Source organism: Equus asinus, chromosome X (assembly GCF_041296235.1).
Source record: "Equus asinus isolate D_3611 breed Donkey chromosome X, EquAss-T2T_v2, whole genome shotgun sequence".
Taxonomy (NCBI): domain Eukaryota; kingdom Metazoa; phylum Chordata; class Mammalia; order Perissodactyla; family Equidae; genus Equus; species Equus asinus.
In genome coordinates this window covers 108,248,919-108,265,195 of record NC_091820.1, presented here as the reverse complement: position 1 = coordinate 108,265,195, position 16,277 = coordinate 108,248,919, and the positions used below count along the sequence as shown (strand labels likewise).

General features: G+C 37.9%; 1 protein-coding gene across 9 annotated transcripts in view; it reads left to right on the top strand.

Annotated features, from left to right (window-relative positions):
* Positions 1 to 16,277, top strand: part of CT83 (cancer/testis antigen 83) — a 171,450-nt gene that overhangs the window by 139,764 nt on the left and 15,409 nt on the right. For 7 of the 9 annotated variants that reach the window (XR_011499673.1, XR_011499676.1, XR_011499675.1 and 4 more), the window contains one exon: positions 2,299 to 16,277. This exon is cut by the window's right edge and continues 15,409 nt beyond it. Coding sequence is in view for 1 of the 9 variants with exons in the window: in XM_070502375.1 (XP_070358476.1) it covers positions 2,299 to 2,471 (173 nt within the window). In the remaining 8 variants the exon portion in view is untranslated. The remainder of the gene's footprint in view (positions 1 to 2,298) is intronic. The other 2 variants (XR_011499670.1, XM_070502375.1) reach the window with 2 other exon arrangements.

Sequence of the window (16,277 nt, the reverse complement as noted above, 5' to 3'; positions counted from 1 at the left end):
AGCATAATTTGGTCATTTGGGTCATTGTTTTCATTTTGTTTTTTCTTCCAGTTGTCTGCTTGGCCACACTTCTGGTCCACATTGTGTCAATAATCTGTTTTATTTTAAAGTTGTTAAACAGAGAACACATTTCCATTAAAGCATGTAATGGTATAAATTTCCATTCTGGGACCTGAAACGCGTCAGAAAGTGTCTCATCATACTTTGTTAATTAAAAAAGTAAACAGGTCCTTAGTGGAGACAGTCCTTTTCCTTCCCCAGATCCCCAGCAATGCAGTGTTCTCGGCTAGGATTTGAGCTCTTTTCCGTTAGGAGAGGAGAGAGAAGAAACAGGGCAGGAAGGTGGGGTCCACCCTGGCTACATTTGTGTTTTTAATTAGATTTATTATAGACTCTAGAAGAAAGTGTACAAAAAAAGGAAGTAAACAACATGGTATAGTAGTTGCTAAGCACTGGGGCTTTGACGTCAAAAACTCTGGACCTGAATCCAACTCTATCACTGGTGACTCTGGGAAAGTTATCTAACCTCTCTGAGCCTCTGTATCAGTAAGACTGAAATAATAATAATACCTACCTCTTGCGTTGCTATAAGGACTGAGATGTTTATGTAAAGCACAGTTCCTGACACACACGAAAGCACTCAGTATACGGCAGCTCTCGCTAAAGTAATAGTAGTAATATTAGCAGTAGCAGGAGAGTAAGACAGCTATATTAGTATAGTAAAAATCTCTGCCATAAACCAACAAGTAGGGCCCAAAATTCAATCTTACAAATTATAGGGTTGCGTTATTACAAAGTTAAATATAATGACCAGGTAATCTGAGACAGCTAGCAGGCCTCCATTTTCAAGAGTCCAATTGAGCTAATAAAATCCATCTGGCTCCCAGATGTAGCTCGGCACCTCTTAGCGGAGGTTGTCCACTCTATTTCGATACCTGTACTCGTCCCTCAGTGCCCCTATTCCCACCTCAGAAAGAGAAGCCCTCCCTACTTGAGAACAAAGCAGGGAGCCAATCACTGATTGAGTTATATTGTGAAATTTTGCTGTTGTAATTGAAAGTCAAATATTTTATGTATTTTAACTGCTTTATTTTCATATCAAGTACTTAGTTTACCAAATGTGGATAAATATTAAAATTTTTCTGTCTGTCTATACATGGTTACTATATTTATCCAGTGTTGTGTTTGACTCATTGGTTCCAAGAGGGCAAGGACCTTTCCATTACCTTTGATTTATATAGCTGATCACAGACAAGCCTTAAGTAATGGTGGCGATGTGTTTCAGTGCAGTCAGGATGGCTACTAATAAATAAGACTATTCCTTTCTCACACTGGGGATCAGAGGCTACAGGTTAAAAGATATCTGTAGCTCTCTAATGCTCATAGGGAATTTGGAGTGAGACTTTCTTATCCCCCAGCCACCAGCACAAGATTTGACAAGTTCATTAAGATGTTTTTCATCACCTTGGCTGGTTACATGGGTCAGAGCAGAACAGAAGCAAATTGACCCCATGCTGTAATAGAGAGACCCCTGTAGACATCCAGAGACAAGAAGAAGCCTAATATACTTGGTCCAAATTTTAGAGGTAAGATAACTAGATCTCAGTCACTCCAAAGGTCTCCATACAAACTAAACTCCCTTCTACAAATGAGATCACTCTGTGGCATAAATGGAGTTCTTGCTTGAATAACTACCACCTGTCAGGGCAATTCAAATACATGGCAGTAAAACGACTCTGTATTTAAAAGACAGACAGCATGTGTGGGTACATACTATTGTGACCATTTTCAAGTTGAATTCATACCATTATTAGCAACAGTTAAAGCACCAACTCAGATAGGTGGCCCATTTGTCATGTCCTGCACTGGCTTGTGGCTTTAACACCTTGTTACCTACTGCTTACTCTCAATTCTTCTGTTGCACTCATCTCCTCATTCTGTACTCAGCTTTGGAACTTGTCAGTTTCTGCATATCTGAGCCCCCGGGTAGCAAAGCTTAGTTATAGGGTTTCCATTTTGCAACAATTAGTTCAGAAGGCCAAGGTGTGACCTCAATGTGAGAAAACAGATTTGTCTCATGTGGCTTGACCTATAGACCTGCTACTTATATTCCTTCTTTCCTATACACTTTTGGGCTTATACTAAAAGAGACATATTGGTTGGCTATGTAGCTTTAATGAGATGTGGGACTTTAAAAGCATCCCCTATACACACACAGACACAGACACACACACACACACATACACGCAGGCTTATTTAGAATCCATCTATAATACTAACTTGCTTTCTGGTTAAAAGGATCCCCATCAATCATGTAGATGAGAATGAAGATTTGTTTTCCTTTCATCGTTTGAAAGGCTTTTTCCCAACCACAGCGTTTACAAGCAGTCATCACCAGCAGCAGCAGTTATTGAGAGCTCTCCGTGTGAGTCAATCTGCAGAGCGTCACTCACCTCCTGCACACTGCAATGGTAAGGACCAAAACCCAATTCCCTATAACTCACTTTATTCCACAGTCTGTAAACTCTAAACTAAGTTCCACAAGCCTATACCATGGACACGTATATTGTATCTGGTGCTTGTTAAGTAAAAACTGACATGCTTCGTGCTTGATGCATTGAAAAGCCTCACCTGTCCTTTTCCTCGCCCTGTGTCCCTCCCTCATTCTGTGTTGAATTAATGATGAACTAATACACTTTTATACAACTTCATATATAAAAGTGTATAACCTCTACACATCCATATCAAAATTAAGATATCGGACATTGCAGGCACTATTAAATTATCTACTATGTATATAAACATACACATTTTATAGACAATTTCCTATTTCCAGTAAGTTCGTAATATAAAGTCTCCCAATTTGATTCCTTGCTGTAAACTGAGCATTATCTCTGATCACGACTAGATGTACATTATTAGGGATGAAAAGCTGAGATAAGCAAAAGTGATGATGTAATTCCCATCCATAGCTATGAATTGGTAAATCCTATGGTAATTTTATTTGTGACAATAGGCATTCGCGTTGCAATTACTCTGAACAATTGATTTGAGATATGGGCAAGTGTCAAGGTCATTATGAAGAAAATGGGTTGTGGTATGCTGTGCTGGTATTATTGAGAAAAAGAAAGGAAGAAAGGAAGGGAAGGAGGGACGGAGGGAGGAAATTGCATATAATTCATTCGACATTTATCATCCATTGATTTATTTTGGTGAATTATCTATTCCTTTTTTGTTCTTTCTTTTTTTGTTTAGAACTCAGTAGAAAAGTGCAGAAAAGAAACATTTAACAAAAAACAGGAAACCTACTACACAGAATAGGAAATTATTAACATTTTGTCATTTTTGCCTTATGTTTTTTAGATAAAATAAATGAAACATTGCAGGTAAAATTGAAGTAATCTTTGTCCCCATTCCAAATTCTATTTCATTCTCTCCATCCACACACACACACACACACACACTCCAGGGGCAATCAACATCATGAGTTTAGCGGGTATTCTTCCATTCCTCTTTTATTATAATAAATTTACGTACATTTACATGTATCTACGAAGGGTATATAACATTTTTCCTTTAAACATTTACATAAATGCTATACACTGTGTATTCTGAAACTTACTTTTCTCCTCCAAAGTAATCAGAAACATCTAGTTCTATGATGTATTGACTATTTTATGATATTCTGTTGTTTGAAAAAACATTAGTTTTTGTTATTCTTCATTTCCTACTTGATGGTCAGTTAGGCAATTTTTATTTTTTCTATATAACAGACAGTGCTTTGCTCTACTTGGACATAAGCTCTCCACGAGAACAGGGATTTTTGTCTGCTTTGTTCAGTGATGTTACCCCAGCACATAGAACAGCACCAGGTATATAGCAGGCACTCAATAAATAAGTGTTGCATTGTTGAGCATGCCTCCTTGTGCTCATGAATGAGAGACTCTCCTTGGTATATACCTAGATATAATACAATACCTATTATACTCGCTGGCAGCTGGTTGTATGCAATCTGAGTTTCATTAGGTGCTGCTGCCTAATTCCTCTCCAAATAGCCTGGAACAATTTACACTTCCACAAGGATCCCCTGCACCCCAGATGCTTACTAGCCTTTGGTATTATCAGATATGTTTTCATTTTTGCAATTCTGATGGATTATAAATAGTGCCTTATTAAGGTTTTAATTTGCATTTCTTTGATTAGCAGTGCGGTAGAGCATATTTTTGTGTTTATTGACCAATTAAATTTTCTTTTTTTTTTTTTGAGGAAGATTAGCCCTGAGCTAACATCTGCCGCCAATCCTCCTCTTTTTGCTGAGGAAGACTGGCCCTGAGCTAATATCCGTGCCCATCTTCCTCTACTTTATACATGGGATGCCTGCCACAGCATGGCTTGCCAAGTGGTGCGATGTCCACACCTGGGATCCAAGCCAGCAAACCCCAGGCCGCCAAAGCGGAATGTGTGCACTTAACCACTACACCACCAGGCCAGCCCCTAAATTTTCTTTATATAATTTAAAATTTTTTTTTAAATTAAAACTTTTTCCACCTTTATTGAGATGTTAGAGACATATTACGTATGTAATTTAAGGTGTACAATGTGATGATTTGATACACATATATATTATGAAATGACACCACAGTGCGGTTAGTTCACATCCATTCCCTTATATAACTATCACTTTTTGTGGTGATAGATAAGATCTACTCTCTTAACAACTTTCAAATGTATAATACAAAGCTGTTAATTATACCCCTCATGCTGTACATTTGGTCTCCAGAACTTAATCATCTTATAACCGGAAGTTTGTACCCTTTAACCGACATCTCCCCATTCCCCCACCTCCAACTCCCAGCAATCATGCTTCTACTCTCTGTTTCTATGTGTCTGACTTTTTTAGACACCACATATAAGTGATATCACGCAGTATTTGTCTTTCTCTGTCTTATTTCACCCAGCATCATGCCCTCAAGTCTCATCCATGTTGTTACAAATGGCAGGAGTTTCTTCTTTTTGATGGATGGGTAATATTCCATTGTATGTGTATATACTACATCCTCTTTATCTGTTCATCTGACGATGGATACTTAGGTTATTTCCATGTCTTGACTATTGTCAATAATGTTGCAATGAATGTGGAGGTGGAGATATCTCTTCAAGATGGTATTTTCATTTCCTTCACATATATGTATACCCAGAAGTGGGATTGCTGGATCATATGGTAATTCTATTTTTAAATTTTTTGAGGAAACGCTGTACTGTTTTCCATAGCGGCTGTACCAATTTTCATTCCCACCAGCAGTGCACAACCAGCAGTGCACAAGTGTTCCCTTATCTCCACATCCTCATGAACACTGGTTATCTCTTGTCTTCTTTTTTGTTTGTTCGTTTTTGTTTTTTGAGGAAGATTAGCCCTGAGCTAACATCTGCCGCCAATCCTCCTCTTTTTGCTGAGGAAGACTGGCCCTGAGCTAACATCCGTGCCCATCTTTCTCTACTTTATATGTGGGACGCCTGCCACAGCATGGCTTGACAAGCAGTGCATGTAGGTCCACACCCAGGATCCGGACCAGCGAACCCCAGACCACTGAAGCAGAACGTGCGGACTTAACCACTGCGCCACTGTGCTGGCCCCTGTTGTCTTCTTGATGATAGTCATTCTAACAGGTGTGAGGTGATATCGTGTAGTTTTAATTTGCATTTCTCTGATGATTAGTGATATAAAGCACCTTTCCCATACCTGTTGACCGTTTCTATGTCTTCTCAAGAAAAATGACTATTCAAGTCCTTTGCCCATTTTTAATCAGATTGTTTTTTGCTATTGAATCTTAAGAGTTTCTTATGTATTTTGGATTTTAATCACTTATGAGAGAGTAGGTTTGCAAATATTTTCTCCCATTCCATAGGATGCCTTTTCATTTTGCTGATTGTTTCATTTGCTGTATAGAAGCTCTTTAGTTTGACGTAGTGCTACTTCTTTATTCCTGCTTTTGTCACTTACATTTTTGGTGTCATATCCAAAAAAGTCATTGCCAAGACCAATGTCAAAGAATTTTTTCCCTGTGTATTCTTCTAGTGGTTTTACAGTTTCAGGTCATGCATTTAACTCTTTAATCCATTTCAAGCTAATTTTTGTGATTGGAGTAAGATATTCAATTTCATTTGTTTCCATGTGAATATCCAGTTTTTCTAGCACCATTTGTTGAAGAGACTATCTTTTGCCTATTGAGCATTCTTGACTGCCTTGTCAAATACCAGTTGACCGTGTATGTGTGCGTTTGTTTCTGGGCTCTCAATTCTGTTCCATTGGTCTATGCATCCATTGTTTAGCCAGTACTATGCTTTTTTGATTACTACAGCTTTGTAATAAAGTTTAAAATAACGAAATGTGATACCTCCAGCTTTGTTGTTCTTTCTCAGGATTACTTTGGATATTTGGGATGTTTTAGGGTTTCATATGAATTATGGGAATGTTTTTTCTATTTCTGTGAGAAATGTCATTGGAATTTTGATAGGGATTGTATCGAATCTATAGATGGCTTTAGCTAGTATGGACATTTTAACAATACTAATTCTTCTGATCCATGAACATGAGATGTCTTTCCATGTACTTGTGTCTTCTTCAATTTCTTTATCAACGTCTTACAGATTTCAGTGTACAGATCTTTCATCTCCTTGGTTAAATTTATTCGTAAGAGCTTTATCATTTTTGATCCAATTGTAAATTGGATTGTTTTCTTTACTTCTTTTTCAGATAGTTCATGGATAGGGTATAGAAATGCAACTGATTTTTGCATGTTGATTTTGTGTCCTGAAACTTTACTGAGTGTATTTATTAGTTCTAAAAGTTTTTAGTGGAGTCTTTAGGGTTTTTTATTTATGTATAGGTTCATATCATGTGTGAACAGAGACAGAGACAATTTTACTTCTTCCTTTCTGATTTGGATGCCTTTTATTTCTTTCTCTTGCCTAATTGCTCTGGCTAGAACTTCCAGTACTGTGTTGAATGGGAGTTATGAGAGTGGACACCTTTATCGTGTTCCTGATCTTAGTGGGAAGCTTTGTTCAGCTTTTCACCACTGAGTGTGACGTTAGCTGTGAGTTTGTTATATATGGCCTTTATTATGTTGACGTACTTTCCTTCTATACCTAATTTTTTGAGAGTTCTTATCATGAAAAGATGCTGAATTTTGTCAAATGCTTTTGCTGTATCTATTGAGATGATCATATGACTTTTATCTTTTATTCTATTAATGTGGTGTATCACATTTTTTGATTTTCATATGTTGAATTATCTTTGCATCCCAGGGATAAATCCCTCTTCTTCACAATGTATGATCCTTTTAATGTGCTGTTGAATTTGGTTTGATAATATTTTGTTAAGAACTTTTGCATCTATATTCATCAGATATACTGGTCTGTAGTTTCCTTCTCTTTTAGTGTCCTTATCTGGCTTTAGGATCAGGATAATATTGGCCTCATAAAATGAATCCAAGGGTGTGTCTTCCTCTTCAATTTTTTAGAACAGTTTTTAGAATGTTGGTGTTAATTCTTCTTTAAATGCTTGGTAGAATTCACCAGTGAAACCATCTGGTCCTGGGCTTTTTTCTTAGGAGATTTTTGATTACTCCTTCCATGTTCATTATTGGTCCAGTCAAATTTTCTATTTCTTCACAAGTCAGTGTTAGTAGGTTGTGTATTTCTAGGAATTTATCCATTTCTTCTAGGTTATCCCATTTGTTGATTTACAATTGTTCACAGTAGGCTCTATGACCCTTAGTATTTCTCTTGTATCAGTTGTAACGTCTCCCCTTTCATTTCTGATTTTATTTATTTGAGTCTTCTGTCTTTTTTCTTATTTATTCTAGCTAAATGTTTGTCAATTTTGTTTATCTTTTAAAAAAACCAGCTTAGTTTCACTGATCTTTTCTATCGGTTTTTTCTTCTCTATTTCATTTATTTCTTTTCTGATCTTTGTTATTTCCTTCCTTCTGCTAACTTTGAGGTTCATTTGCTCTTCTTTATCAGGTTCCTTGAGATATAAAGTTAGGTTTTTTATTTGTGATATTTCTTTTTTTCTTAATGTAGGCATTTATCACTATACACATCCCTATTTGAACTGCTTTTGAGGCCTCCCATAAGTTTTGGTATGTTGTTTCCATTTTCATTTTTTTCAAGATATTTTTTGATTTCTTCTTGACCCAATGGTTGCCTAGGAAAGTATTGTTTAACTTCAACACACTTGTGAATTTTCCAGTTTTCCTCTGTTATTGATTTTTAGTTTCATACTATTGTGATCAGAAAAGATACTTGGTGTGATTTCAATATGCTTACATTTGCTAAGGCTTGTTTTGAAAACTAATATATGATCTATCTTGGAGAATGTTCCATGTGTACTTGAAAAGAATGTGTATTCTGATGCTGCTGGGTAAAACGTTCTCTATATGTCTGTTAGGTACATTTTGTCTAAGGTATAGCTCAAGTCCAATGTTTCCTTATTGATTTTCTGTCTAGATGATCTATCCATTGTTGAAAGTGGAGTATTGAAGTTCTCTATTATTATTGTATTGCTGTTTATTTCTCCCTTCAGAATTGTTAGTATTTGCATATTATATTTAGATACTCTGAAGTTTGGTGCATGTGTATTTATAATTGTTATTCTTCTTGATGAATCAACCCCTTTATCATTATATAATGACTTTTGTCTCATTACAGTTTTTGACTCAAAGTCTATTTTGTCTGATGTAAGTATAGCTACCCCTGCTCTCTTTGTTTTCCATTTTCATGGAATATTTTTTTCCATTTCTTCACTTTGAGCCTATGTGTGTCCTTAAAGCTGAAGTGACTTTCTCATAGGCAGCATATGGTTGGGTCTTGTTTTTTCATCCATTCAGCCATGCTATGCCTTTTATTTGGAATATTTAATTTATTTGCATTTAAAGTAATCATTGATAGGTAAGGATTTACTAAATGCTATCTTATTAATTATTTTCTGCCTGTTTTGTAGTTCTCTGTTCCTTTCTTCCTCTTGTGCTGTTTTCCCTTGTGAACTGATGATTTTTCCATAATGGTATGCTTTGATTCCCTTCTCTTTATCTTTTGTGTATCTACCGTAGGTGTTTGCTTGTGGTTACATGAAGATTACATAAAACAACTTATACATATAACAGTCTATTTTAAGCTGATGATAACCTAACTTCAATTGGATACAAATACTCTGCCCTTTTATCTCCCCCTCCATTTTTTTGTTCTTGATGTCATAATTTACCTATTTTTATATTGTGTATCTAGTAACAAATTATCACAGCTGTAGTTCTTTTTAGTACATGGTCCTTTACATCTTTATAGCACAGTTAAGTGGTTAACACACCACCATACTACTGTGTTAGTATATTCTTAATTTGACTATATACTTATATTTACGAGTATGTTTTACATTTTTATAAGTTTTTATTTTACTAGTGTCTTTTCATTTCAGCTTGAAGAATTCCTTTCAGCATTTCTTGTAAGGGAGATATAGTGGTTATAAATTCCATCAGCTTTTGTTTGTTCGGGAAAGTCTTTATCTCTCCTTCATTCCTTAAAGACAACTTTACTGAGGAAAGTATTCTCGGTGGGCAGGTTTTTTTTTCTTTCAGCATTTTGAATATATCATTCCACTCTCTCTTCACCTGCAAGGTTTCTGTTGAGAAATCTGCTAATAGCCTTAGCCTTATGGGGGTTCCCCTACTTGTGAGAAAATATTTTTTCTTGCTGGTTTTAAAGTTATCTCTGTCTTTGATTTTAGATAGTTTTATTATAGTGTGTTGCTGTGAAAATTGTTTTGGATTGAAATTTTGGGTTAATCTTTTAGCTTCATGAATTTAAATGTCAAATTTCTCCCTAGATTTGGGTAGTTCTCAGCCATTATTTCTTTAAATATGCTTTCTGCTCCTTTCTCCTTCTTTTCTCCTTCTGAGATGTCAATAATGCATAGAATTGTTTCCATTAATGGTATCCCACAATTTATGAAAGCTTTCTGCACTCATTTTCATTCCTATTTTTTTCTGCTCTGACTAGATGCATCAAATGACTTGTCTTCTAGCTCATAAATTCTTTCTTCTACTTGGTTAAGTCTGTTGTTTAAGCTCTCTGTTGAATTGTTTGGTTCAGTTATTGTAGTCTTCAACTCCAGGATTTCTGCTTGATTTTTTAATAGTTTCTATTTTTTTGTTGAACTTGTTTTGTTCATGCATTGCTTTCCTAATTACATTTAGTTGTCTTTCTGTGTTTCCTTGCAGTTCACTGAATTTCTTTAAGAGAAGTATTCTGAATTCTTTGTCAGACAGTTCATAGATCCCCATTTCTTTAGGGTCAGTCATTGGGATTTTATTATTTTCCTTTGGTAGAGTCATGTTTCCCTTATTACTCATGATCCTTATGGCCTTGCATTGGTGTCTGTATATTTGAGGAAGTAGGCACCTCTTCCAGTCTTTACAGACTGGTTTGGGCAGACACAATCCCATACTAGTCAATTTGCCCATAGATTTTGGGTTAGCAATCTGGTGGTGTCTGCAGGTGGATTTACTGTTGGAGTCCTGGAGTGGGCAGGTCTGGTGCCTGGGTCAGCAGATGGGCTGGCCTGGTGTTTGGGTATATGGAGACCAGCATGATGCCTGAGTCTGTAGGGGCAGGCCTGGAGTCTGAGTTCACTTGGGTGGGCCTGGGGCTTGAGTCTTTGTTGATGGACCTATGTCCTGGATCCATATGGGCAGACCTAGCTCCTGCATCTACTGGGGCCAACTAAACACCAGGGACCACTAGGGTGAGCCCAACATCTGAGTCCATGAGGGTGAGTCCAGTACTGAGATGAGCCAGGAACCTGGTTTTTAGAAGCTTGCCTAGAACCCGGGGCCACAGGGGCCAGTCTGGTGCTAGAGGAAGACTAAAGTCCAGGGCAGCAGGAGTTGGCCAGTAACCTGGAGTTTGAGTCTTCAGGGGCCCACCTGGCATTGGGGCAGGCTAGGAGCCTGAATCCACAGGATCTGATCTGGAGTCTAGGTCCATGGGGTCCAGCCTGGCACTGGATGGGTCATCGAACTGGGGCCACAGGAATCAGCCTGGTGTTGGCATGGTTTGAAAACCTGGTTCCAAGGTAATCAGCCTGATGTTGGGTACCCACTTCATTCCTGGGTCTATGAGAGCTGATTGTGAGGCTGGACCCACAGGAGCCAACCAGAACCATGAAAGGCAGCTGGCACTGGGATGTGCCAGGAACCTGGGTTCACAGAAGCCCACTGGGAAGCTTGAGAGACCCACCTGGGTGCCATGAGAGTCTCTGGCATCAAAGAAGGCCAGGAGCCTGGGTTCATGGGATCCTGTCAGGAGCCTGGGGCCACAGAAGCCATGTGGGACCATAGATGCCAGCAGATACCAGGGTAGATACGGGCCTGGGTTTGTAGCATTGATACCAGTAGCCTGGTATCAAGGATGCCACGTCGGGCCACAGGAGCTGCCTGGAGTTACTGGAAGTGGTAGGCACTGAGGTTATGTGGGAGCCTTGGTTTGCAGGAGCCCATAGGGAGCTACCTAAGGCTGTTGGAGTTGACATAGTGCTGGGGTGGGCTGGCTCTTGCAGTGAAGTCAGGCACTCACTTCACTCTTCTTCTCCTTGGCGGGGGGCAGGGGGTTGTCACTCTCTGCACCTGGCCATTTGGGATTGGGGGAAGAGTGGTAGTAGTGTGAATCTATATTTCCTCCCTTCCTCAATGCATCTTTTCCTATTTCTGAGCTTCACCCAGGTATGGTAATCCCTCACCTGGAATCCTTGGCTCTCTTGAAGGTATGTTTTTTTCAGACAGTTGTTCAAATTGATGTTTCTTGGTTGGGGGAAATAAGTGCTAGAAGTTCCTGTGATGCCATTTTGCTGATGTCACTCACCAACTGAATTTTCTATTCCATTTTCATGACAATTAATTGCTTAGTTCCTAAGAAGTGGAGCCCTACTTTTCATTCCTTTTTCCATGCCCCATAGCATTATTTCGTGTCTATTTGTTGTTAATTAAGATTATATATGACATTCCCAGCATGCAATACTTACCTTCTGTACCAATTTTGAATTATTTCTATGATAAAGCTGGCATTAAGCAGCACTAGGAATGATTGATATTCAATCACTTTGAAAATATCAAATACAAGCTCAAGTTATCATTAGAATGGGATTCCAGGTTTTGAGCTAAGAGAATTATTGCAGGAATTCTGCATACAGTCATCATAATTAAATTATAAAGTTCTCTTATGAGGCCTGAATGAAGCAGTTCCAAAATAGACTGTAGAAAATGCCCAGAGCTAAATTCAAATGAGTGGAATCCTCCTCGAATGAGGCCTACTTTAAGAGGTAAGGGTAGGGCAAGGCCTATAAGCCTAAAATTGTGCTGCACAGATTCTCTTGTCATTATCTCAGCTGGACCAGGTTTTAGAAAAATTGTGAAGCAGCCAAGTCTTGTCTTCCACTGACATACCTCTATCCTCAAGGCTTCTTTTCCCTTCAGGCACCTTATTCTCTTATGTTCCTCCAAATCTCTCCTAATAGAGAGAGAAAACAGATGTGACCAATTCAATCACACTGATATAGATACAAGCAGACACTGACCCATTCATTCTTCATGTATTCATTCATTTGTTCAACAAATACATATTAGGTCCTTACTATGCAAGGCACTATGATAGATTCAATGTTGTCTCTTCTCACAAAGGAATCTCCCCACATGCCTGTTAAAATCTTATCAATAGTTCAAGGTTATCCGAAATATTTTCCTAATCTTCTCAACTACAAGTTTCTTACAAATGCCCAAACATCTGTCTTTTCTTTGATTTACAACTGTTGATAGGCTCTCTTTAGTTCCTCCACAAGATTCCAGCACAGGTAACATCTTGAACAAAGTCACAGAAGCAGACATATGCATTGGATAGTTGTGGGACGATGAATAGACCATTTGGGCTGGAGCAGAAGCTTCCTGCTAAGGAGTAAAGGCAGATGTTTGCAAGAGATTCAAGTCAGCATCCCCACTAGAGCTTTGAACAAAGCTTTGAGATCAGTAGTTTTCCAACAATTAAAATTAAGTAAGTGGTAGGTACTCCAGGGAGAGGGAACTATAAAGGCTTGTAGCTCAAAAACAAATGGAGCGTGATTGAGGAAGAGCAAATAATCCTGTTTGGCTGGAAAGAAAGGTACACACATTAAAGAGTAATAGCAAATGAGCTCAGAAAATAGGTGGGGATTCTATTGTGGAGAGCTTTGAAAACTTGGCTGGGGATTTGAGGCTAATTTTGGTGGAATCATTTGAGGGCATAGAAAAAAATTTCCCTTTATGACACCTTGTGACTTAAGGTATCAGTGATGTCTATGGCAATAGAATAGGATTTGAGCGGTGTCAGTGTGAAGTTAATGTAAACAGGGATAAAAGTTGTGACTCTGACATAATTAGATACATATTAACACAAGATCTGGGGAACACACCTTGTAACTTAAACAAGGTGGTTTTATGACCAATAGGAGGAAGTACCTATATGCAGAAAGTGTGCATATGAGACCTATTATTGCAAGGGGATAGACAAAGAAAAAATAGAGATTCATGAGGGATACGTCTATAATGGGTAGCTAGTTTCTGAAGATGGCATTGAAGGGGAACAGAATATACCACCCTAAAATATAGCACTTTGGCATGTTTATTATTTTGAATTAAAGTTATTTAAGAAACAGCTGGTGTAAGAAGGACACTCTGACTCTCTTTTGTCCCCCTGAAAGCAGGAAATAAATCTCCCATATGAAAGTATCCTTCCTGCACCTGGAAGGTAGAAAGCATCCTTATCACCAGAGATAGGGAATTTAAGGCCAAGAAGGCTGTAGAAACGAAGCTTGTTACTTCCTCACTAATTTACTACTCCAAGCCCAAGGAAAATTTTTTCTCTTAAGCTATCTATGATTTACAGCAATTTGGTAAATTATACCTTTGTAAGCAGAATTGAAACAATTGCTTTTTCTCCCTACCTCATGCCTCCGGAATTTGAGAACTCCTATTTTCATGGCAATATAGTTATTTGCATAAGCTCAATAAGAATCTCTTCTTATAATATGCACAATTGGAAACTTTGGTTATATTACCAAGTCTTTGACTAGAATGTCATATTCAAGAGAGATGTAGATAGACTCAGATATGACCAGACAGCTTTAAAGAACTAAGGTTGACTTTATGCAGCCAATAAAGCTGCTTGGAAAAATCAGTCTGGTATCTTGTTTATAGGGTTCCAAGCAGACTTACCAGGTGAGTAAGGAAGGTCACTTCCTGGAAAGTTCAGGAACCTCAGGGGACCTATAGGAGAGAAGAATTAACCCAGATTTATAGTATTGCAGGTAAAGTCTGATGGTGAGTCCTTGGCGTGGCTTCCTAGCCTCAAGAAGCTTTTAAAGTGTAATCTGAGATTCCTTATGGAAAGTTCCAGCAAAGCAGATTTAAAAGAGCCTATATAGTCAGTCACTGTTCTTGCTGCACTTATGCAAATAATCAGGCCAAATTTATTGAAACTAGACTTAATTTGAAAATAAATTAGATTTATTGTGATTATCTTTGATAGAAATGGGGGTGATTGTAGAGAAAAAAATTATGTTTCAGTAATACACCTTTGTGGATATCAGATTCTAGTGCTGCTAATTGTATTTGAGGATTTTTTTTCTACCTGTAAACTAACTGGTTCCTGAATTCTTCTAGTTTCTCCAAAATTTGGCTGTAATTCTCCAAACTAAAGTGTCCAATTTTCTCCCACTCTTCTGACTTGGAATCATTAAAAACTAAAACTGCCCTGTTCCCAAAGCCATGCAAGCTAAAGTGAGACAACTTGATATGAACTTCAGAGAAATCATCACAACAGCTCATGTATGGGCAATCTTCTTGCCTGTTGCTATATGGGCTACTGAGAAAGATCACCAGAGACATTCAAACTGCAAACCATAAAAATCTGTCAGATTACCACTGCTCACCCTCACTCTATCTGAAGATGATTCAAGCCTGACATCTAGATATCTTCTTGCCTGGCTGCCTTCAGAACTCAGAAACTAAAATTGTAGTCTGCTCCAATCATTAACCATTGTTTTCCTTTTGTTTCCATAGAAATGCCCCTTATTAAATACATGATTACTTGTGCAATATAGGCCTAACTTTGGAGGCCCACCTGCATCATTGCCACCTGAAATGAGTTTAACTGAAGTGACCTATTGAAAGGAATAAGAGACTGGTTCAATGTGATGAGCAATCTACCAACTCAACTTCTGGACTATGAAAATTCTTAGGGAACCTTGAAAGGTGGGACTGAGGGGGAGCAGAATATGCTACCCCAAAATATACCACTTCAGAATATTGATTATTTTTATTAAAGTGACTTGAAAAATAGTGCAAGAAGGACACTCTGACCCTCCTTTGTCCCCTTGAAAGCAGGAAATAAATCTCCCATGTGATGGTATCCTCCCCATACCAAGAGGGTAGAAGGCATCCTTATCATCAGAGATAGGGAATTCAAGGCCAGGAAGACTATAAAACAACCTTGTTATTTCCTCATTAATTTGCTATCCCAAGCCCAAATTTCTTTTCCTTGTCAATTCTTCACAAATTTATTGTTTCCTTGTCTAAAAGGTATAAAATCTGCCTGCTTTGGTCATTGTTTGATCCTCATATCTTTGGGGCTCCTGTACATACAAAATTAAATTTGTTTTTCTCCTGTTAATCTGTTTCATGATCTGCCTAGGAACCTAGAAAGGAAGAAAGGAAAAGTTTTCCTCCTCTATGGCATAAGGCAGACAACTAAGAGGATCTGGAGGCAGATGAGAATCAGAGATCAAGGAATAGATAGTCAGTTACAACATGACACAGACAATAATCAATCTAGAAATAAATTGTCACTAGAAGGCAGGAAACTGGCATCAGGAGAAAGCAAAGAAGCCCATTAGTCAAGCAAACAAATCCCAACATTAACAATGGAATCAGTGGGAAATGTAGCAGGAATATGCAGGAGTAAAAGACCCACAAAAAATTTCAGGAAGTCAGTTCAGAGTCCTATTCCCAGTAGGAGTCTTGAGATAAATAATGTTGTAATTCTCCTTTTTCCTAGGCCAAGAATATGATTAGGCATATTTAAAAACCTTTGAAAATGTAAATTAGTCACAAAGGGTAATACGTTTCTTCAAGGAAGTGTTGAGAAGAAGAGAGGGCTAAGTCTCACATATTTCTTTGTAAACACAAATAAAT